Source organism: Saimiri boliviensis, chromosome 3, assembly GCF_048565385.1.
Source record: "Saimiri boliviensis isolate mSaiBol1 chromosome 3, mSaiBol1.pri, whole genome shotgun sequence".
Lineage (NCBI taxonomy): Eukaryota > Metazoa > Chordata > Mammalia > Primates > Cebidae > Saimiri > Saimiri boliviensis.
In genome coordinates, this window is record NC_133451.1 from 3,007,773 (window position 1) to 3,031,773 (window position 24,001).

The 24,001-nt window shown below is 45.9% G+C and overlaps 1 protein-coding gene across 11 annotated transcripts in view; it reads left to right on the forward strand.

Annotated features, from left to right (window-relative positions):
• GRK4 (G protein-coupled receptor kinase 4) overlaps nucleotides 1-24,001 on the forward strand; it is a 68,500-nt gene that overhangs the window by 19,604 nt on the left and 24,895 nt on the right. For 7 of the 11 annotated variants that reach the window (XR_012516796.1, XM_074395800.1, XM_074395802.1 and 4 more), the window contains one exon: nucleotides 22,243-22,383. The exons of 1 other annotated variant lie outside the window; for it this stretch is intronic. Coding sequence is in view for 9 of the 10 variants with exons in the window: in XM_074395800.1 (XP_074251901.1) it covers nucleotides 22,243-22,383 (141 nt within the window). In the remaining variant the exon portion in view is untranslated. Of the gene's footprint in view, nucleotides 1-9,183; nucleotides 11,816-13,639; nucleotides 16,322-18,282; nucleotides 18,347-22,242; nucleotides 22,384-24,001 lie in introns of those variants that run through there. 3 more of the 11 variants (XM_039468323.2, XM_074395808.1, XM_074395807.1) reach the window with 3 other exon arrangements.

Sequence of the window (24,001 nt, forward strand, 5' to 3'; positions counted from 1 at the left end):
GGCCGGGTGCAGGGGCTCACGCCTGTGATCCCAACACTTTGGGAGGCCAAGGCAGGCAGATCATTTGAGGTCAAGAGTTTGACACAAGCCTGGCCAATATGGTGAGACCCTGTCTCTATTAAAAATGCAAAAACTAGCCAGGCATGATGGTGCATCCCTGTAATCCCAGCTACTAAGGAGGCTGAGGCACAAGAATCACTTGAGGTGAAGATTGCAGTAAGCTGAGATCGGGCCACAACACTCCAGCCTGTTCAACAAGTGAGACTGTCTCAAAACAAAACAAACAAAATATCAAAAAAACCCAACACTGCTCTAACACGTAGTACATTATGTAATTATCACGGCAAACTGATGAGGCAGATAGTATTGTCAAGTTCATTTTCCTACGATAAGACTGAAAATCAGTGACTAAGTGACTTTCCCAAGGTTACACACCCAGTAAGCGTCGGAACCAGGGACCAAACATGCAGAGAATGGACATAGAGAACAGTGTGCTGAGAATGAGTTCACACCCAGTAAGCGTCGGAACCAGGGACCAAACATGCAGAGAATGGACTTAGAGAACAGTGTGCTGAGAATGAGTTCACACCCAGTAAGCGTCGGAACCAGGAACCAAACATGCAGAGATGGACCCAGAGAACAGTGTGCTGAGAGTGAGTTCAAAATATTTGGGTTTAAAGCATAGCCAGCTGCATAGAGGGCCATCAACTTAGGGGAGCTTTGCTGTACAAAAGATAGAGCACCAGAGGGGATGGCCAGCAGGACCGTCTAACAGCACAAAGACCCACGCTACAGGTGGTATCAGACACAGACCCTAATGAGTTTCTGCCCCGGCCTTCAGCCCCACAGGTTACTCTTAAACACAGCAGTTACAACATGCTCATATTTGTAGGTACCCCCAGGACACTAGTTAGAATGAGTAGAAGTTTCATTTATCTAGTTCTAATTTTTAATTTTTTTTTTTTTTTGAAACAGAACCTCGCTCTGTTGCCCAGGCTGGAGTACAGTGGTGCGATCTTGGCTCACTGCAACCTCTGCCTCCCGGGTTCAAGTGATTCACAAGCCTCAGCCACCTGAGTAGCTTGGATTACAGGTGTGCACCACCACACTTGGCTAATTTTTGTATTTTTAGTACAGACGGGGTTTTGCCATGTTGGCCAGGCTGGTCTTGAACTCCTGGCCTCAAGTGATCTGCCTGTTTCGGCTTCCTAAATTGCGGGGATTACAGGCATGAGCCACCACACCCGGCTCCCTTTATCTGGTTATTTTGTCTTTTTTTTTTTTTTTTTTTAAACTCCCTTTTATTTTTTCACCTCTCCTGAAGAAATACCCATATAGCAAGGGAGGGTATCAAGAAGAAAGGAATAATTATAAAGAGGAAAGAAAGGATTTCAAAATGAATGACGGTAGCTATGGCAAATGTGGAAGGGGAAGGAAGGGAAGTTATACATCCGTGGCTTGGTGCCTTAGTCTGCTCTGTGCTGCTGTAACAGAATACCAGAGATTGGGTCACTTATTTGTTTATTTTAACTTCTATTTTAAGTTCAGGGTACATGTGCAGGTTTTTTTTATGTAGGTAAACTTGTATCATGGGCTGTTGTACACATCATTTCATCGCCCAGGGATGAAGCCTAGCACCCATTATTTATCTTTCTTGATCTGCTCCTTCCTCCCCGTGCAATCCTCCGATAGGCCCCACTGTGTGTTGGCTCTCTCTATGTGTCCATGTGTTCTCATCATTTAGCTCCCACTTACAAGTGAGGACATGTATTTGCTTTTCTGTTCCTGTGTTAGTTTGCTAAAGATAGTGACCTCCAGCTGCATCCGTGTCCCTGCAAAGAACATGATCATCCTTTTTTATGGCTGCATAGTATTCCATAGTGTATATGTACCCCACTTTCTTTGTCCAGTTTATCACTGATGCGCATTTAGGTTGATTCCATGTCTTTGCTATTGTGCATAGTGTTACAATGAACATATGCATGCATGGAGACTGGGTAATTTATAATAAAAAGAAATTGCTTGGCTCACAGTTTTAGAGGCTATGATGCCGAGTTCAAGGTACTGTTGACCTAAAAGGAAGAAGCTGAGACACAAAATGTACTTTTTTTTTTTTTTTTTTGGAGACAGAGTTTTGCTCTTGTTACCCAGGCTGGAGTGCAATGGCGCTATCTCGGCTCACCACAACCTCCGCCTCCTGGGTTCAGGCAATTCTCCTGCCTCAGCCTCCTGAGTAGCTGGGATTACAGGCACGCGCCACCATGCCCAGCTAATTTTTTGTATTTTTAGTAGAGACGGGGTTTCACCATGTTGGCCAGGATGGTCTCGATCTCTTGACCTTGTGATCCACCTGCCTCGGCCTCCCAAAGTGCTGGGATTACAGACTTGAGCCACTGCGCCCGGCACAAAATGTACTTTTATTAAAGAGTTAAAAAAAAGAAAAAACTGGCTGGATGTGGTGGCTCACACCTGTAATCCCAGCACTTTGGGAGGCCAAGACAGACAGATCACAAGGCCAATAGATCAAGACCAACCTGGCCAACATGGTAAAACCCTGTCTCTACTAAAAAAAAAATACAAAAATTGGCCAGGCTCAGTGGCTCAAGCCTGCAATCCCAGCACTTTGGGAGGCCAAGGCGGGTGGATCACGAGGTCGAGAGATCGAGACCATCCTGGTTAACATGGTGAAACCCCGTCTCTACTAAAAATACAAAAAATTAGCTGGGCATGGTGGCGTGTGCCTGTAATCCCAGCTACTCAGGAGGCTGAGGCAGGATAATTGCTTGAACCCAGGAGGTGGAGGATATGGTGAGCCAAGATTGTGCCATTGCACTCTAGCCTGGGTAACAAGAGCTAAACTCCATCTCAAAAAAAAAAAAAAAAAAATACAAAAATTAGCTGGGCTCGGTGGTGTGTGCCTGTAGTCCCAGCTACTTGGGAGGCTGAGGCAGGAGAATTGCTTGAACCTGGGAGGCGGAGGTTGCAGTGAGCTGAGATTGTGCCACTGCACTCCAGCCTGGCGCCTGACAACATAACGAGACTCTGTCTCAAAAAAAACCCAAAAGAACAAAAAGAGTTTACAGCCGGGCGAGGTGGCTCACGCCTGTAATCCCAGCACTTTGGGAGGCCAAGGTGGGCAGATCACCTGAGGTTAGGAATTCAAGACCAGCCTGGCCAACATGGTGAAACCTCTCTTCTACAAAAAAAAAAAAAAAAAAAAAAAAAAAAAAATTAGCTGGGTGTGGTAGGGCAAGCCTGTAAAACCAGCTACTCGGGAGGCTGAGGGAAGAGAATTGCTTGAACCCGGGAGGCAGGGGTTACTGTGAGCCAATATTGTGTCACTGCACTCCAGCCTGGGCGATAAAGTGAGACTCTTTGAGCTGCATGGGCCACACTTCCAAGTTGCCTTGGGAAGTGCTCCGTTGGCCTTAGTTACTGGCAGACTTTAAAGGCAAAGGAATGGGCTGATACAAAGTTGTTTGACAGGAAGTCTCATTGATTTCAGAGAGAACAGTGATCAGTGATTGGCTGTACATTGCTGAACGACAGAGTGAGAGTGTGAGTTACGGTGCGCAGTATATGGCATTTATAGAGACTTGCCATCTGTCTAGAGACCACTAGTATGTGGCTTCAAGATGTAATTATTTAGCTCAAGGGGCAGTGAGACGTGACGGCTCTGGGCCTGATAATTTGAAGGGGCTCACATTCCTCAGACAAAAAGCTTCTTTTTTTTCCCCCTGTTAGTGCCAGCCTCTGGCAAGGGCCTTCTTGCTGTATTGTCACATGGTGGAAGGGCACAGAGAGGGAGATTGCTTGCACACGTCTGAGCACGTGCACACAAAACAGGACAAACCTACTCCAGGAAAACCAGATAAAGGCGTTAGTCCCTTCACGAAGGTGGAACCTCTTAAATGCGTCTTAGTGGTCCTACCTCCCAATACTGTCACAGTGTCAATTAAATGTCATCATGAGCTTTGAGGGGGCTGGACAAATGTTCAGATGGTAGCACTTGGTAACAGATGTTTATGGGCTGCCTGAAGATGGTGTAGCTGGAAAGCTTTGTTTTTCTCTTCTTACCACCAGCTGGGGAAACTGCCACACTCTTGCTCTTCCCACCTGATGGCCCTGCTCTTACACTTTACTGAAACAAAAAACAAATAAAAAGCAATGATTCACATCATTATTGTAGTTTTTCCTTTTCTTGTCTTTTTTTAAAACCAGCAACATGAGTACCCAATGTTAAACAGACAGACAAACAACAAACAAACCAGCTGCAATAAACTTCTCTTTCTTTTACATACTAGAAAGGGAAGCCCCTCGGCTAGGTGGGGTGGCTCATGCCTGTAATCCCAGTACTTTGGGAGGCCAAGACAGGAGGATCTCTTGATGCCAGGAGTTCAAGAAAAGGGAACTCCTTGAGGTCGCTTCCTCCAATTTCAACGATCCAGAATATTCAAAGTACCTAAAAGTAAAGCAAGACTGTGTGTGCTCATTCTTGCATGTCTTTATTCAGTCACTCAGACATTCTTCGTTTTTCTCTCAGGTTTCTCAAGTATTAAAATTCAGCCAAATTTGAATTTATGGTTTAAAAGAATCATAACCATATGCCTAAATGAAGTAATTTTAAGGACAAAAAAAAGAAAAAAAAAAGAAAAAAGAGTCATAACTAAAACCAAGTGGGTTTGTCCCTAGGGATACAAAATTGGTTCAATATTTGAAAATCAATTAATATAACATAGTAATAGAATAAAAGATTTAAAAACTACATGATCATCTTAATAGACAAAGAAAAGGCATGTGATACAAGTCACACCCTTCATAATAAAAGCACCGAGCACACTAGGAATGAATTAGTCCCTTCATGAAAGTGGAACCTCTTAAATGCATCTTAATGGTCCTACCTCCCAATGCTGTCACAGTAACAATTAAAGTCAACATGAGCTTTGGCAGGGAGGGGCAGATGTTCAAATGATAGCACTTGGTGATAGAGAGAGATGTTTATGGGTTACTCAGCCTGATAAATGAGATCTATGAAATATCCATAGCTAACATCATACTTAAATGTGAAAGACTAGGCTGGGTGCGGTGGCTCGCCTGTAATCCCAGGGCTTTGGGAGGCCGAGGTGGGTGGATCACCTGAGGTCAGGAGCTGGACCAGCGTGGCCAGCATGGTGAAACCCCGACTCTACTAAAAATACAAAAATTAGCTAGGCCTGGTGGTTCGAGCCTGTACTCCTAGCTACTAGGGAAGCTGGGTAGGAGAATCGCTTGAACCCGGGAGGTGAAGTAGCAGTGAGTTGAGATAGCACCTCTGCACTCCAGCCTGGGGCAACAGAGTGAGACTCCATCTCGGGGTGGGGGAGAGTAGGGCAGGGAAAGACTAGATGTTTTCCTTCAAGATTAGGAATAAGACAAGATTGTCCACCTTCACCACTTCTGTTCAACTGGAGGGTCAATTTAAGTTCCATTGTACTGGAGCTTCTAGAAGGGGCAATTGGGCAAGAAAAAGAAATAAAGGTATTGGCCGGGCTCAGCGGCTCATGCCTGTAATCCCAGTACTTTGGGAGGCCAAGGCAGATGGATCACCGGAGGTCAGTAGTTTGAAACCAGCCTGGCCAACATGGTAAACCCCATCTCTACTAAAAACACAAAAATTAGCCGGGCATAGTGGCGGGCGCCTATAATCCCAGCTACTCGGGAGGCTGAGGCAGTAAAATTGCTTGAACCCAGGAGAAGGAGGTTGCAGTGAGCCAAGGTTGCACCGTTGCATTCCAGCTTGGGTGACAGAGCAAGAAGAGCCATTTAGATTGTAAAAGAAGAAGTAAAACTCTCTATTTGCAGATGACATAATATAAATAATTCTAAGGAATCCACACGGAAAGAAAAAGACTACTGGAGTTAATAAGTGAGTCTGGTAAGGTTGCAAGATACTAAATCACTATACAAAATTCAATTGTATTCCTATATACTAGCAATTAAAATCCAAAAAACAAATTAAGAAACCACTTCCCTTTGTATGGCATCAAAAAAGAAAAAAATACTTAAGAATGAATGTAACAAAATAAGTGTAATAACACTTATACTCTGAAAACTAGAAAGCACTGAAAAAAAATTAAAGAAGCTCTAAAGAAATGGAAAGACATCTCGTGTTCATGAATCAGAAGACAATATTAAGATGGCAGTACTCCCCAAATGGATCTATAGATTCAATATAATCCCTGTCACAATCCTAACTACCTTTTTTTTTTTTGCAGAAATTAACAAGCAAGCCAATCTTAGAATTCATATGGATAGTAAAGGGACCCGGAATAGTCATAACATTCTTTAAAAAGAACCTGGTTGGAGGGCTCTTACTCCTCAATTTCAAAACTCACCACAAAGCTACGGTAATCAAGACAGTATGGTCCTAGCACGGTGCTAGACATATAGTGGTCAATGGTATGGAATTGAGGAGTATAGAAATAAATTAATGCATTTGTCTTGCTACATTTTGTGCCTCTATATCAGAATATCTGAGATTGGGTAATTTACAAAGAACAGAGATTTACTTCTTACAGTTCTGAAAGCTGGAAGTCCAAGGTCAAGGAGTCCACATCTAGTGAGAGCCCACTTGCTGCATCTTCCATGGCAGAAGAATAAGAGGGCATGCACACACCTGGGGTTGGGGGTTAGGGGGCTGAGCTTAGCTTTTCATCAGGAAGCTACCATAACAATAACTAAACCAATCATGAGATAGCAGCATGAATCCATTTATGAGGGGCAGAGCCCTCACGATCTAATCACCTTTTAAAGGTCCCACCTCTCAACATTGTGTTGGGAATTAAGTTACCAACATGCCTAGTGCAATGGCTCACATCTGTAATCCCAGCGCTTTGGGAGGCAGAGGCGGGCGGATCACAAGGTCAGGAGACGGAGACCATCCTGGCTAACACGATGAAACCCTGTCTCTACTAAAAATACAAAAAATTAGTCAGGCGTGGTAGCATGTGTCTGTAGTCCCAGCTACTCGGGATGCTGAGGCAGGAGAATTGCTTGAACCCGGGAGGCAGAGGTTGCAGTGAACTGAGATTGCACCACTGCACTCCAGCCTGGGCAACAGTGCAAGACTTCGTCTCAAAAAAAAAAAAAAAAAAAAAATTACTGACACATGAACTTTGGGGCACACATTCAAACCATAACACATTAACAGTCAATTAATTGGGCCGGGCGCGGTGGCTCAAGCCTGTAATCCCAGCACTTTGGGAGGCCGAGGCGGGTGGATCACGAGGTCGAGAGATCGAGACCATCCTGGTCATCATGGTGAAACCCCGTCTCTACTAAAAATACAACAACAACAACAACAAAATTAGCTGGGCATGGTGGCACGTGCCTGTAATCCCAGCTACTCAGGAGGCTGAGGCAGGAGAATTGCTTGAACCCAGGAGGCGGAGGTTGCGGTGAGCCGAGATCGCGCCATTGCACTCCAGCCTGGGTCACAAGAGCGAAACTCTGTCTCGAAAAAAAAAAAACAAAAAAAAAGTCACTTGATTGCCTTATCACAAGGATGCCAAGACAATTCGACTGGGAGACAGAGTAGTCTTTTCAACAAATGGTGCAGGAACAGCTGGATAGCCATGTGCAGAGAATCACATTGAACCCCTCCCTACCTCATTCCATAAACAAAACATGAATGCCGAATGGATCAAAGACCTAAATATAAGAGCTAAAACTATACAGCTCTGAGAGCAAAGTGTAGGTGTGAATCATCAATACCCTGAAATTACTCAGTGACTTCTTAGGTATGACAGCGGAAGCACAAGCAACAAGAGGAAAAATAGATAAACTGAATTCAGAGAACACTATCAGAAGTGAAAACGTGACCCACGGAATGGGGAACAGTATGTGTACATCAAATATTGGTAAGGGTCTAGTATCCAGAATGTGTAAAGAACTCTTAGAACACAACAATAAAAGATGATCTAATTTTTTAAAATAGGAAAGTAAATGTAATTTTCAATACAGAAAAATAAGCATATTTCTGCAAAATCCACCCTCCCCTCTCCACCACTGGTCTTTCCCATTAGAATTTCCTCTCCGTAAAAATTTTAAAAAGCAAAGCACTGAGTCATTTGGTCAGTTTGCCCTGGTAACTACTTATTATGAAAAACCATGATCTTTCCTTAATTGGAAGGCCCAGAAGTGTCAGTTCTGCATTAGGCAGGTAGTTCTGTACCTTACCTTGCCATACCTCAGGTCACCTTAGCTTACCTCCCTCTCATGGATGTTAGAAACACTGCTTTTCCTTTGTGTGGGAATAAATAACTATTAATATACAACTTTTCTATGGTATTGAAAATGGGAACACTATTTGGAGTTAATCACAGAAGAGTCTTTTTTTTTTTTCTTCTTTTTGGCACCAGGCTGGAGTGCAGTGGCGCGATCTCAGTTCACTGCAACCTCTGCCTCCCGGGTTCAAGAGATTCTCCTGCCTCAGCCTCCTGAGTAGCTGGGTCTACAGGCATGCGCCACCACGCCCAGCTACTTTTTGTATTTTTAGTAGAGATGGGGTTTCACCATTTGGCCAGGATGGTCTCAATCTCTTGACCTTGTGATCCACCTGCCTCGGCCTCCCAAAGTGCTGGAATTACGGGCATGAGCCACCGCGCCCGGCCAACAGTTTTTGTAGAATCTACCTGCTACTTAGTTTCAGAAAAACTGAGACCTTTGGAGGGAAAATAAGACTTTTAAAATACTGTCTTTGTCTTCTGAGAATATTTTGTCTTGTTTTCTGCTGTGTCCAGTGCCTGGAACAATGCATATTTGTTGAGCAAATGAGTGAAAAAACTTCTTTTCTTAAATAGGAAAATGAATGGATCCATCTTACTCTTATCACAGCCTTGCTGCATAGAAAGAAGTGACTGGAGAGTCCAGCAGGGTGTGTGTGTGGCTCCGTCTTGGTGCCTCCCTTGTTGATGTGTGCGCACCGGAGAGGGATTTCCCAGGCCTCTCCTCACCCATCAGGGTGGTGGTTGTGGGGCTAAATGAGACCATATATGTATATATATTAGACCGAGTTTTGCTGTTGTCACCCAGGCTGGAGTGTAGTGGCACGATCTTGGCTCACTGCAACCTCCGCCTCCCAATTATTCAGGAGGCTGAGGCAGGAGAATCGCTTGAACCTGGATTATCCCAAACCCGGATTATTGGGATAATCTGGGTTCAAGCTATTCTCCTGCCTCAGCTTCCTGAACAGCTGAGATTACAGGTGCCCATCACCACGCCCAGCTAATTTTTGTATTTTAGTAGAGACAGGATTTCACCACTTTGGCAAGGTTGCTCTCGAACTCCTGACCTCAAGTGATCCACCCTCCTCAGTCTCCCAAAGTGCTGGGATTACAGGCATGAGCCACCGCACCCAGCCGAGACCATATGTATTTAAATGCCTCAAATGTATCAGATAATTTAAATGGCAGCTACTAATCATGATTAATTATGACAATATTATTGATTTTTAAAAATGTGAGTTTTCTCATTGTTTACTTTCAACTTTAGGAGATGATTTATTAGAAACACAGATTTGCTCTGGTGGCTTGGCTCTGTCACAGGCAAAACTCAGTCTGGGATGCATGTCCTGTTTCTAATTACACATGAGGTAGACAGCTGAGCATGATCCAGACAGTGGTTTGTCACCTTGGGTGAGGGTTAAAGGGGACGGGGCTGTGCACCTAGGAACCCTGCGAGTGGGAGGACGGAGTGCCAGAGCCTTCCTGGAGGGTAGTTTCACAATAAATATGAATGTTTAAAATGCCTGGATCTTTTGGGCTGGTACTTCTGTTCTTAGGAATCTACCCTATGGAAATACAAAGACGTTCATGGTAGTGCTGTTTGCTGTGGGAAAATTGGCAGCTGGGATGTAACTGGGGACAGATGAACTCACACCAGAAAACCTTGCAGTCACTCAAGAAAATGGGGGAGCTCTATAGACCTTAGCACATACTTTAAACATGAGACATAGGCTGGGCACAGTGGCATGTGCCTGTAATCCTAGCACTTTTATAGGCTGCAATGGGCAGATTGATTGAGATCAGAAGTTCAAGACCAGCCTGGGCAACGTGGTGAAACACTGTCTCTACAAAAAATACAAAAATTAGCCAGGTACAGGAAGGCTGAGGCCAGCCAAAGGATCACTTGAGGTCAGGAGTTCAAAATTAGCTGGGTGTGGGGGCGGACACCTGTAATCCCAACTATTTGGGAGGCTGAGGCAGGAGAATCGCTTGAATCCAGGAGCCAGAGGCTACAGTGAGCCAAGATTGTGCCACTACACTCCAGCCTGGGCCACAGAACAAGACTCCATCTCAGAAAAATTAGCCAGGTGTGGTGGCATGCACCCATAGTCCCAGCTACTTGGGAGTTGGAGGTGGGAGGGTTGCATGAGCCCAGGAGGAGGAGGAGGCTGCAATGAGCCAATATTTTCTGTCTCAGAATACCCCACAAAACTCTACATATATTTTTCCCATTTTCATGAGGAAAAAGAAACTACATATCTGAAGAGAGGTGTGTGTGTGTGTGTGTGTGTGTGTGTGCGCGCGCACGCGCGCGCATGCGCGTGTATGTTTAATTTTCAATTTATTTATTTATTATTTATTTATTTATTTATTTATTTATTTATTTTTTGAGACAGAGTTTCGCTCTTGTTACCCAGGCTGGAGTGCAATGGCGCGATCTCAGCTCACCGCAACCTCCGCCTCCTGGGTTCAAGCAATTCTCCTGCCTCAGCCTCCTGAATAGCTGGGATTACAGGTGCCCACCACCATGCCCTGCTAATTTTTGTATTTTTAGTAAAGACGGGGTTTCACCATGTTGGCCAAGCTGGTCTCGAGCTCCTGACCTCAACTGATCCACACACCTCTGCCCCCCACAAAGTGCTGGGATTACAGGTGTGAGCCACCGCACCCAACCATGACTGGCTTATTTTGCTTAACATAATGTCTAAAAGGTTTATCCAAGTTGGAGCGTGTTTCAGAATTTCCTTTTTTAAAAAGGCTGAACGATATTTCACTCTATGTATAGACCACATTTTATTTATCCATTCATCCACAGACTCCTGGGTGGTTTCCACTTTTGGCTACAGTGAATTATGCTGTAGTGAACATGGGTGTGCAGATATCTCTTTGAGACCCTGCTTTCCATTCTGGGGGTGTGTGTGTTTTTGTTTGGTTTGGTTTGGTTTGGTTTTGAGATAGAGTTTTGCTCTTGTTGCCCAGGCTGAAGTGCAGTGGCGTGATCTCAGCTCACTGCAACTTCTGCCTCCCAGGTTCAAGAGATTCCCTTGCCTCAGCCTCCCAAGTAGGTGGGATTACAGGCATCCACCCCCACGCCTGGCTAAGATTTTGTGTTTTTAGTAGAGACGGAGTTTCACCATGTTGGCCAGGCTGGTCTCAAACTCCTAATCTCAGGTGATCCACCCAGCTCGGCCTCTCAATGTGCTGGGATTACAGGCGTGAGCCACTGCGCCTGGCCTTGTGTGTGTTTTGATATGCATCGGAGAAGAGCTGAAAAGACAGACAACAGCAGAACTCTGGAGAGCGGGACTGGGGTGGCGGGTGCAGGTGGCACTTTGACTTTCGTTTTACACACTTTGGCTTTATTTTTTCACAATAAGCATTAGGTTCTATTTACCAGTAAGTTGTGAAATAACTAATAATTATGTATTTGGTTTACACTGTGTTAAGTTGGCAGCCCCTTTGCCAGAAATACCTCCAGATGTTGTGAGAAAATGTAGATTGGAACTGAAGGAGGAGAACCCTTCCAAAAAAGTCTTTGAGGAATGTACTAGGTAAGTGGTTCATGCTGAGCCCTGACTATATTATCTATGACCAACCCCAAGGCAGACAGCTTACAGGAGGCTCTCTGCATAAGACAAGTTCTTAGCAGCGTGTTGACCCATGAACAACATGGGTATTGGGGACCCTGACACCCCCCAACCCTCTGCGTAGTTGAAAATCTGTGTATAATTTTTGACTGCCCCAAAAGCTTGACTTCTATTAGCCTGCTGTTGACCAGAAGCCTTCCTGATAACATAAACAGCCGATTAACAGATATTTTGTATGTTATATGTAATACATGCTATACTCTTACAATAAAGTATGCTAGAAAAAAGAAAGTGTTATTAAGAAAATCATAAGGAAGGGAAAATATAATTCCTATTCATAAAGTGGAAGTGGATCATCGTAAAGGTTCTTCATCCTCGTCATCTTCACATTGAGCAGGCTGAGGAGGAAGAGGGAGGAGGGTTGGTCTTGGCGTCTCAGGGGTGGCAGAGGTGGAAGAAATTCACGCGTAAGTGGCTGCTCACAGCTCAGCCCGCGTTGTTCAAGGGTCAGTTGACTTTACACATTAAAATGATTACTGTCTCTAGAAAGAGGTGAGTGAAGAGTAGTAACTCCGCACACACACGTGGCTCACTGAAAGGGGTCCCATTGTTTAGCACCAGCATCCCAGCATCCCGGTGGTGGCTCCAGGCCCTCTCTGCTCTGCCCGTGTCTAGGAGGAAAAGATTCCAATAAAATGCTTTTTTTCAGACCTAGGCACTCAAAAAATATCTTTTTTCTGGACCTTTGCAAGGAAAGTTTCGAGGCAAAGCTGTTTGGCTAAATTCAGTTTCTTTACAGATGTGGAATGAAAGAACGGTTTCTGAGGCGATCAGGCCCGAAATCTGTAGTGCTTTGTATGTGTAGGCAGACAGGTGCTCATGTCACAGGGAGGAAACTGAGGCCCCGGGAGCCATGAACAAGTTTGTTCTTTGCTCTGAGAGCGATTCAATGACATATTCATTGAGTTTTAAAAGATTGCTCTGGCTACAATTCCAAGGGTGAAGAGAAGGAAGACGGGGTCCAGGAGATGAGCCGTAGGGGCTGTTGTGGATGTTCAGGTGAGACATGGTGGCGACCTGGACTAGGAAATGACAGTGATGATGGACATCAGCAAGTGGACTTTAGAGACACTTGGGGCTGGTAGCAAGGAGACCTGTGCTGTCTGTGGGAGGCCATGTGGAGTTTGAGGCATGGGAGGTTGGACGTGGGTGTGATGAAGGCTGTGGCAGTGGAGGCCAGATCCAGGTAATGTGGGCAGAGTGAGAACTGAAGAGCTGAGCGAGAGAGCGAAGAGAGCCTGCAAAGCCACCTCTACTCTTCACGCCTGCTTCTTCCTCCAGCCCCCACTGGGGGTCGTGGGGCCTTAGCTGGACCTGCGCTGGTGGGAGGAGGGGCACGCACCGGCCCGTGTGAGTGCAAGAGTGATGCAAGCTGGAGAGGTGCGGCCCGGTCCTGAAGGGAGGCAGGCAGGAGGTCCGGGGGGCGTTCCAGGAGACTGGGAGAGAGGGCCCACCTGGGAACAGAACTGGGAGTTCCATTGCTGACCATGCACTAGTACTTGTGAAGTGCTAGGTATTCTCCCTAGGTTTTTTTTTTTTTAGACAGAATCTCACTCTTGTTGCCCAGGCTGGAGTGCAATGGCGCGATCTTGGCTCACTGCAGCCTCCGCCTCTTGGGTTCAAGCGATTCTCCTGCCTCAGCCTCCCAAGAAGCTGGGATTACAGGCACGTGCCACCATGCCCAGCTAATTTTTTGTATTTTTAGTAGAGATGGGGTTTCACCATGTTGACCAGGATGGTCTCGATCTCTCGACCTCGTGATCCACCCGCCTTGGCCTCCCAAAGTGCTGGGATTACAGGCTTGAGCCACCGCGCCCAGCAATTTTTGTATTTTTAATACAGATGGGGTTTCACCATGTTGCCCAGGCTGGTCTCAAACTCCTGACCTCAGGTGATCCACCTGCCTCAGCCTCCCAAAGTGCTGGGATTACAGGTGTGAGCCACCACGCCTGGCCTGTTTTTATGTATTATTAATGCCCAAGCAGGTTTTAAAACGTTATGTTAGATTTATCTTGATGTTTCCAGTGGCATACCAGACCAGAGAGAGTTGAGTTCATTTTTCCAACAAATAATTTATTAAAGGCTTGTTCAGTGCTAAGCACTGTCCTAGGCACTTGGGCTACATGGGCAAACCTAACAGACAGGCTTTCTGCCTTCACGCAGCTCACATGCAGCAGGGAGCGGCGCGCCTAGGCCTGTGCAGCCAGAGCGTCGTGGGGCTGGGCTGGAACCTGAATGCTCTCATGATGGGAGTGCCTTTAAAGTAAAAGGCCAGGCACAGTGGCTCACGCCTGTAATCCCAGCATTTTGGGAGGCCGAGGCGGGCAGATCGCTTGAGGCCAGGAGTTCAAGAACAGCCTGGCCAACGTGGAGAAACCCCATCTCTACTAAAAAAGACAAAAATTAGTTGGGCATGGTGGTGTGCGCCTGTAATCCCAGCTACTCAGGAGGCTGAGGTAAGAGAATCGCTTGAACCTGGGAGGCGGAGGCTGCAGTGAGCTGAGGTCGTACCACTGCACTCCACCCTGGGCAACACAGGGAGACTCTTGTCTCAAAAACAAATAATGAATAGATAAAAATAGAATAAAAACCAAGGCTTTCACTCTCTGTATGGCTTCCTCTTGAGGTGTGGGTGCTCTGCACACCAAGGAGCTGGCTGGTTTAGATGCTTATTCCTTCAGTGAGAAATTCAGTCGCCAGTTCCACATCCCACAGATTAGTGCCATGCAGCTCATCTTTCTCCTAGCCAGGTGTGTAGCACTGGACCAGAATCCTTCTGCTGGCCCTCAGCCTCCTCCTCTGAAATGGATTGGAGCAAATGTCGAGTAAAGATTTTAAATTTCCAGTCATTTTTCACTTATTCTTGTTGGATATTCACATTAATGGTATTCTAGTGTTTGTGATTTGAACTTCTTTGCAAAACGATATTGTCTCTGGCTGGGTGCCGTGACTCACACCTAAAATACCAGTAGTTTGGGAGGTCAAGGCAGAAGGACTGTGTGAGCTCAGGAGTTCAAGACCAACCTGGGCAACATGGCAAAACCCTGTCTCTACAAAAAATAGAAAAATTAGCCAGGCACATGGTGCACACCTGTAGTCCCAGCTATTTAGAATTGACTGAGGTGGGAGGATCAATTGAGCCTGGGAGGTCAAGGCTGCAGTGACTGTGATCTCACCACTACCCTCCTGCCTGGGTGACAGAGCCAGAGTGAAAAACAGAGATGTTGGCTCCAAGGCTCCATTTGATTGCTTCCCTGGTGTGGCAGACAGGACGGGCATGGTCTTTGCTCTCTGGTACTGGTCCAGGACATTGTGGTAAGAATCAGATTTCTTCCTGTTTTCATTTGGGATGTCACAGAAGCCAGGAAGGGCCAATCTTTCAGTCCACACTTTGGTTCTTCACATCCCTCTCCTGAGTATGTACATGCCCTAACCTTTCCTGGGCATGTGTACTAAGAGACATGTAATAGTAATCACGCGACAACAATCAGGCCAGGCTCGGTGGCTCACACCTGTAGTCCCAGCACTTTGGGAGGCTGAGCTGAGAGAATTGCTTGAGGCCAGGAGTTCAAGGCTGCAGTGAGCCATGATTGCACCACTGCACTCAGCCTGGGCAACAGAGCAAGGCCCTGTCTCTAAACAACAACAACAACAAAATATAGCAAAACAATAATAAATGCTTTGGACATGTTAATGCATTTACCCACTCATAGCAACCCTATGCAATAGGCATGGTTATTATCTCTATTTTATAGAAGGAGAAACTGAAGCCATAGAGGTTGGGTAAGTGGCTCAGGACCCCAGCCAGTGAGTGGCTGAAGCGGGACTTGCAGCGGCCCATGCCTTTGGCCTCTGTGCTGTCCTGCAGGGGACCCTTCCACTGCGTCTTGCACATGGGGAGCATGCTGCTGGACAACAGAGTGGCAGACGCTCTCGCTCCCAGGAAGGGAATGCATACTTCTAGTTCACCGCTCTTTTCATTCATGATCCCAGGAAGGGAATGCATCCTTCTAGTTCACCGCTCTTTCCATTCATGATCCCAGGAAGGGAATGCATCCTTCTAGTTCACCGCTCTTTTCATTCATGATCCCAGGAAGGGAATGCATCCTTCTAGTTCACCGCTCTTTCCATTCATGATATTTCACTTCTGTTTTCACTGATATAGCATTAGACCCTAATGTAACTGCAAATTCAAAGTACTGAACTGTGTGCAGCGATTGACTTTCTCACGTTCAGTACCTGTTAATGCACTACAGCACTCTTGTTTTTACTTCCGAATGCAGCAAATGTATATAATTGCATAAAATCTTTTTCTAGAATTACCCATAACTACTTAAGACGGGAACCATTTGAAGAATACCAAGAAAGCTCACATTTTTCCCAATTTTTACAATGGAAATGGCTGGAAAGGTATGTTCTAATTTTAAACACAATAAAAGCCAGTTGAGGTGGCACATACCTGTAGTCCCAGCTACTCAGGAGGCTGAGGCCGAGGGGTTGCTTTAGCCCAAGATTTCAAGGCTATAGTACAGGATGATCATGCCTGTGAATAGACACTGCACTCCAACCTGGGCAGTGTAGCAAGACCCCATCTCTAGGAAAGAAAGAGACCTCAATAAAACAAGTGTTAACTTCTCGTAATGCAGAATGATTGACGTAGACTTTTTCATCTGTCAGAATACGATTAGAAATTTTGAGTTGTAGATGGTATTTTCGTATAGAAATTTTCAAAGATATTATACAATTTATTCTAATTTAATAGACTCTATTCTCTCTTTTTAAAATGGCAGGTAGCCCTGTTGGTTCAGTGGCTAGAAAATAAAACTTAGCTTAGGTTTTGAGTGATTTCATAGGATGCAGTGGGTGGGACTTGACAGCTGAACCCTGCTCAGCCTCTTACTGTTTATGTGGCCTCAGGTAAGTGGCTTAGCCTGTATGAGTGGCAGGTCCTTGTTCCATAAATTAGAGGTAACTATAAAATCTGCCTCCTTGGACCATTGCTGGGATCACCTGAGAAATGTATGTGCAGTGCTTATAGCACAATGTCTGGTGCACAAAATAAGTGCTTAAAAAGTGTTAGCTGTGGGCCAGGTGCAGTGGCTCATGCCTGTAATCCTAGCACTTTGGGAGGCCAAGACAGGTGGATCGCCTGAGGTTGGGAGTTCGAGACCAGCCTGGCCAAAATGGTGAAACCTGTCTTTACTAGAACTACAAAAATTATCTGGGTGTGGTGGCAGGTGCCTGTAATCCCAGCTACTTGGGAGGCTGAGACAGGAGACATGCTTGAACCTGGGAGGTGGCGACTGCAGTGAGCTGAGATTGCGCCATTGCACTCCAGCCTGGACAACAGAGTAAGACTCTGTCTCAAGAAAAAAAAAAAAAAAAAGAGGGGGCGCGGGTTAGCTGCTACTAGTATTATTATTAGTACTATTATTATTGATTGATTAAATTTCCAGTTCGTGCTTATACATGCTCCTTTTGAGATGTTGGGTATAAACATCTTTGAGGTTCTTTTTTCAAAAGATTGCACAACGTATGTATGTCATCTTCCTCACCTGCTTTTGGACAGGTTCAGAGCAGTCTACCTAAGACTATACCCTGAGCTATAAACACGTATATTTTCCTGGTGTCGGCTGGTTTCAGCCCTGTCTTTTTAGGAAGGATAATTGGACTGTTCTGCCTTTTGCTTCAGTGTCTTTGATGTTAAGATAAATGAATTACTCTTTTGTTTTTGTTTTTGTTTTGTTTTGTTTTTGAGACGGAGTTTCGCTCTCGTTACCCAGGCTGGAGTGCAATGGCGTGATCTCGGCTCACCGCAACCTCCGCCTCCTGGGTTCAGGCAATTCTCCTGCCTCAGCCTCCTGAGTAGCTGGGATTACAGGCACGCGCCACCATGCCCAGCTAATTTTTTTGTAGTTTTAGTAGAGATGGGGTTTCACCATGTTGACCAGGATGGTCTCGATCTCTTGACCTCGTGATCCACCCGCCTCGGCCTCCCAAAGTGCTGGGATTACAGGCTTGAGCCACCGAGCCCGGCCTGATTTTTTGTATTGTTAGTAGAGACGGGGTTTCACCATGTTGACCAGGATGGTCTCGATCTCTCGACCTTGTGATCCACCCGCCTCGGCCTCCCAAAGTGCTGGGATTACAGGCCTGAGCCACCGCGCCTGGCATGAATTGCTCTTAGAGCAAGTCGAGAGCTGTCCTGCTAGAGGGAGCCGCAGTCCCGAGCACACACACCCTTTGTCCTCCGTAACCCCTTTGAGCAGAATGGTTCGATAAATGAGGCTAAGACAAGCAATGAGTAGTCTTTTCTGTCTTAAAAGAACAGTGCAATGTGAGACCTGAAACTTGTTTTTCTAATTGATTAGGCAACCCGTAACCAAGAACACATTTAGACATTACAGAGTTCTAGGAAAAGGCGGATTTGGAGAGGTGAGTAATGGGGGCCAGCTCAGAACAGCGCTTCCAGCCGGGTGGAGAGCAAGGTCCTGAGAACCTGGCTTCAGGTAACGCGTCAACTCTCCCAACGCACGGTTTCCTTAGCGCGCAACTGTGGGAATTCACAGGGAGTTTTGAGCAAAAGGTTTTTACGAATCCCTTCTTGTGTTGACTTCACCTTCTGCCTCAGAGTTCTGAAGGAGCTGGTTCCATGTTCATGTTCAAGCCCAGTCACTTGGTCCAGATGGAAAGACGATTCTGTTCCTGTATTATGGAATTTCCATGATTCTATTTCCATAAACTTAAGACTGACCCCAAATTCACACAGTACAGAGTGAATTATTAAATATACTTACATAACCCTTCTCTGTTTGGACGTGTGTGTACCTCATACCTACGTCCAAAGGTGTTTGGAAATGTGTCAATTTGGGAACATCCTAAGGAAAAGACTCACAGACTCACGAGGGGTGTTGCTTACATATGACGGGTTTCCTAGATGGGCAGCACCGTGTAGGCAGATGGAGAACACCAGCAGTTCCGGTCTGGCCGTTTAAAGAGATGCTAATTACCTCATTAGTTACCTGGAGTGATCGTATAGACTTCAAGAACTTACAGGTCCCTAAGAGCCAGGCAAACCATTGGCAAACTAACACTGTATGTCTAACTGAGAGACAGGTTACACAGCCTGGATGTGATTTAGATATTACTGCTCCCATATTACAATTCAAAGCAAAAGCCAATATCATTCATTGCCTTGAAGTGAATTAGAAAGCTGACCTAGGAGGCAGGACACTGCCACTGAGATCTGTTATGCACTTGAAGCTTGACATGGTGAGAAATTGGCCAACGTAGTCATTACTTCAGAAGTAACAGTACTGTCCTTCTGGAACAGTTCCAGAGACCATATAGAATATTTTGCCTAATCCAATTGAATGCTTGCTCTTATCCCTCCATGGTAGATATTTCTGTAAGAAATCTGTCCTCTGCTGGCCAGGCGCGGTGGCTCATGCCTGCAATCCCAGCACTTTGGGAGGCTGAGGCAGGAGGATCACGAGGTCAAGAGATCGAGACCATCTTGGCCAACATGGTGAAACCCCATCTCTACTAAAAATACAATAATTAGCTGGGCATGGTGGCATGTTCTTGTGGTCCCAGCTACTGGAAAGGCTGAGGCAGGAGAATCGCTTGAACCCAGGAGGTGGAGGTTCCAGTGAGCCGAGATTGCGCTACTGCATTCCAGCCTGGCGACAGAGCAAGACTCTGTTGAGAGAGAGAGAGAGAGAGAGAGAGAGAGAGAGAGAGAGAGAGAAGAAAGAAAGAAATCTATCCACTGTTTGAATGTGTCCTAGAACAAGAAAGTCATTTTCTCATTCGGCTCTTGCTTATCTGCCTTCAGTGATCTCCAAGTGCAAAGACTCAGATTTTGTGAAAGAGCAGAGGAAAAATTTCTGGAAAATGGGTTGTGTGTTTACAAAGGAATGAAAGTCTAATTATAGCCACATGTAAGTTTTTAAAACATGTCAGTCCTAGTAGGACTGTTAGCAATAGGGACACGTTGGCAACTTTTAACTATTGTGAATGAGTCGGTGCTGGGCGAGGTGGCTCATGCCTGTAACCCTGGCACTTTGGGAGGCCAAGGTGGCCAGATCGCTTGAGCCCAGAAGTTCTAGACCTGCCAAGGCAACATGGCAAGACCTCATTTAAATATTTGATATAAATAAATACATTTAAAAAGTAGAAAAGAAAGACAGTATAATTATGATTGTATAGATTACTTTCTAACATTTGCCTGGGTTCCCAAACAAATGGCCGGATGCACGAATAAACTGTGGCAGTTTTCCACAGACTTGTTCTGGAACTGTTGTACTCTGAGTCAAGGCCCAGAGGTAGTGAGCAGTCAGCCCACTTCTACTCTGAATGCCTGTCGGAAGGAGCCCTGCCCGCCCCGATGCAGGGATGGCTTGGTGCCCTTTCCCCCAGATCCTAGCCGTGCATTTGCTAGCTTGAGAGAGCAAACATAGTTGGTTTTATTTTGTTTTTTGCTTATGCTTGAAGTCCTCCGAAGTTAATTTCTAGGCTCCTGAGTGAGCACAGTGGTCAGGGAATTGAGTAGACATCTCTGCTGTCATGGTTTTTAGGCTGCAGACTGTCGTGGAAAGAGCACGTACTTCAGACGTGGGCAGACCCACGGTCGGGGTCCTGTCGTCTGACCTGCAGCAGTGTGGTCCTGGGCCTGCCACTGTACTCTCACCTCTAGCAGGGAAATAATCGGCCTGCCCGCCAGGCCTCTGGGAGCCAGGGAGTGTCCACACCGGCTGTCAGCACCGTGCCTGGCACTCTTGTCCGCTTTCCATTCCCTTTCTTTGATTTGCCAATTCCACTTAGAAGAATATGTCTTAACGGTAAAGAGATATGAAGAGATTCTTATGCCAAGTCTTAAGAAAATGATGAATTAAATTTTGGGATAGTCACATTTTAGGAAAACTATTTTCATGATGAGAAAATAGTCACATGATAAGATTTTTAAAAGGAGGTTAGGAAATACGAGCTATTTTACACTATGAGCCCAGTTTTGCCATAAAAGTCTGGGATGGTGGGGAACAGGGTATATATTCTTGCATACCCACGTGAGAAGGTTGGACCTAGAATCAAATATAGCAAAATACTAGCAGTCATTATCTTGGAATTGCAGGTGAATTTTTATCACTGTCCTTATTACTTCCAGTATTTTCCACAGTTAGCGTTATATTTTTTTGCCATCAAAGTTATTTTATTGGTAGATAAAATCACATTGTGTCTTATGTTTGCTTTGAAAGCCGCCCCCCGTGGAGTGCGCAGTGGATGGGAGCTGGAAGAAACAGTGGCCTCATGTGGATGACCCAGTGGGGGGGCCCGAACCTGAGGCTCACAAAACTATCTTTTTCCACTTTTGTATGTTGAAAGTTTTTCATGACATGAAGTTGACATAATTCATAAATGCTACTTTAAGAAGTAAATAGAATAAAGATATGAAAATTGTGAATTCTACGAAATATATTTCCTTATACTCTTTTTTTTTTTTTTTTTGAGACAGAGTTTCGCTCTTGTTACCCAGGCTGGAGTGCAATGGTGCAATCTCGGCTCACCACAATCTCCGCCTCCTGGGTTCAGGCAATTCTCCTGCCTCAGCCTCCTGAGTAGCTGGGATTACAGGCACGCGCCACCATGCCCAGCTAATTTATGTTGACCAGGATGGTCTTGATCTCTTGACCTTGTGATCCACCTGCCTCAGCCTCCCAAAGTGCTGGGATTACAGGCTTGAGCCACCGCGCCCGGCTCCTTATACTCTTGACTTTTTAAATTAAAAAGAATCTTTTTAGGCCAGGCACAGTGGCTCACGCCTGTTAATCCCAGCACTTTGGGAGGCCGAGGTGGGCGGATCACCTGAGGTCAGGAGTTTAAGACCAGCCTGGCCAACATGGCGAAACCCCATGTCTGTTAAAAATACAAGAAAAAATTAGCTGGGCGTGATGGCAAGCGCCTGTAATCCCAGCTACTCGGGGGCTGAGGCAGGAGAATCCTTAGATGGAGTCTTGCTCTGTCGCCCAGGCTGGAGTGCAGTGGTGCAATCTCGCCTCACTGCAACCTCCACCTCCCGGGTTCAAGTGATTCTCCTGGGATTATAAGTGTGAGCAAATGCGCCCGGCGGAAAATAGAGTTGATGGAGCGCCCCTTGTCACTGCGAGGAGGAGCCGACTCAGGCTGACAGCGCCCACCTTTGAAACGGTCTCGGCTCCTCAAGCACTGCTGCTGGTCCCTGCCAGCGAGGGGCTCATGAAGCAAAGAGCTTCCTCTGTGTGGCCTCAGAAATGTCAGGTGGACATACACCTTCGTTTTGCTGTTTAAACTAGGTTTGTGCCTGTCAAGTGCGAGCCACGGGAAAAATGTATGCCTGTAAAAAGCTACAGAAGAAAAGAATAAAGAAAAGGAAAGGTGAAGCTCTGGCTCTAAATGAAAAAAGGATTTTGGAGAAAGTGCAAAGTCGATTCGTGGTGAGTGTCTCCTCAGTCTTCACTGTGCGTCGCGTGACTCACAGCCCTGCTGCCCAGCGTACTCTCATGGAAGCCGCAGAAGTCATTCCTTGTTTTCTTAGTTTGTGTGGCGTTCTGCTCTTTTTAGTAACAGGTTTTTTATTTTTATTTTTAATAACAGCTCTCTTCTTTCTTATTCAAATCTTAGAAAACATAGTACTAGTGATACTGCTTCTAACTTCCGGTTGTTGTAAATCTGTTGTCTCCCGTCCCACTCTGTCAGTTACTCTTCACACCTGCCAGCTTGCAGAGGCTTGTCCAGTTCCTTAGCTACCTTGTGTTTCTCGGTGAACTACCCTTTCCTTTCCCTTATCGCAGCCAGCCAGAGCTTACCTCTGTTTGCTGTCAGCCTCCAGTCAAGTTTCTCCGGCCCACGGGGCACTGTGACTTGGCTGTACTTGAGGATACTGTCTCTTTGTCACTATTTTTTTTTTTTTTTTTTTTGAGACAGGGTTTCGCTCTTTTGTCCAGTCTGGAGTGCAGTGGCACGATCTTGGGTCTCTGTAGCCTCGACCTCCCAGGCCCAAATGATCTTCCTACCTCAGCCTCCTGAGTAGCTGGGACCACACACACACACCCCACTACGCCCCTTAGTTTAGTTTAGTTTTTTTTTTTTTTTTAATTTATATTCTTCTCTTTAGAGATGGGATCTCTGGCTGGGTGCAATGGCTCACACCTGTAATCCCAGCACTTTGGGAGGCTGAGGCAGGTGGATCATTGGCGGTCAGGAGTTCAAGACATGCCTGACCAACATGGTGAAACCCTGTCTCTATTAAAAACATGCAAAACGTTAGCCAGGCATGGTAGCGCATGCCTGTAGTCCCAGTTACTCAGGAGGCTGAGGCAGGAGAATCGCTTGAACCTGGGAGACAGAGGTTGCAGTGAGCTGAGACTGCACCACTGCACTCCAGCCCAGGCAACAGAGTGAGACTCCATCTCAAAAAAAAAAGAGGGATAGAGAGAGAGAGAGATGGGATCTCCTTAGGTTGTCCAGGCTGGTCTTGAACTCCCGGGCTCAAGTGATCCGCCTGCCTCAGCTTCCCAAAGTGTTGGGATTACAGGCATGAGTCATCACGCCCGGCTGAGGCTACTTTCTCTAGCCCCTCTTCTCACGTGGGCCTCCTCTCTCTGGCCTCAATCTGTTTTCCATCTTTTGTTTTTTCTGGGAGGTTTACCTCAACTAGCATATCCCAATTGTATGAAGCCTCACATTCCACCTTCACTGTTTCTGGGAAGGACAGAGCACTGGGCAGACTGGTATGAGCTCAGGACCCGCCCCAGGCTTGACGTGTGCCTTGTGTGGTGTGGCTCTCCTCTCCAAACCCAGTGTCTCTCTGCCTAGTTACACATCTCCTGCAGCAGCTGCTGAAGCATGAAGACTGGCTGAAGGGAGAGTGTGAACGATTATTATAAATCATTTGTGGTGTTAGAGTTCTTTCCTCGAGACCGTTTATTTCTTAGCCCTGAGGTCGGCTGCTTTGTGCTGGGGGACAAATGTTCCCAAACCGTTTACCTTTACAGCTGGCATCTGAATTTAATAGCACGGTGTTTATATATGATATGTCAGTCTCACATACAA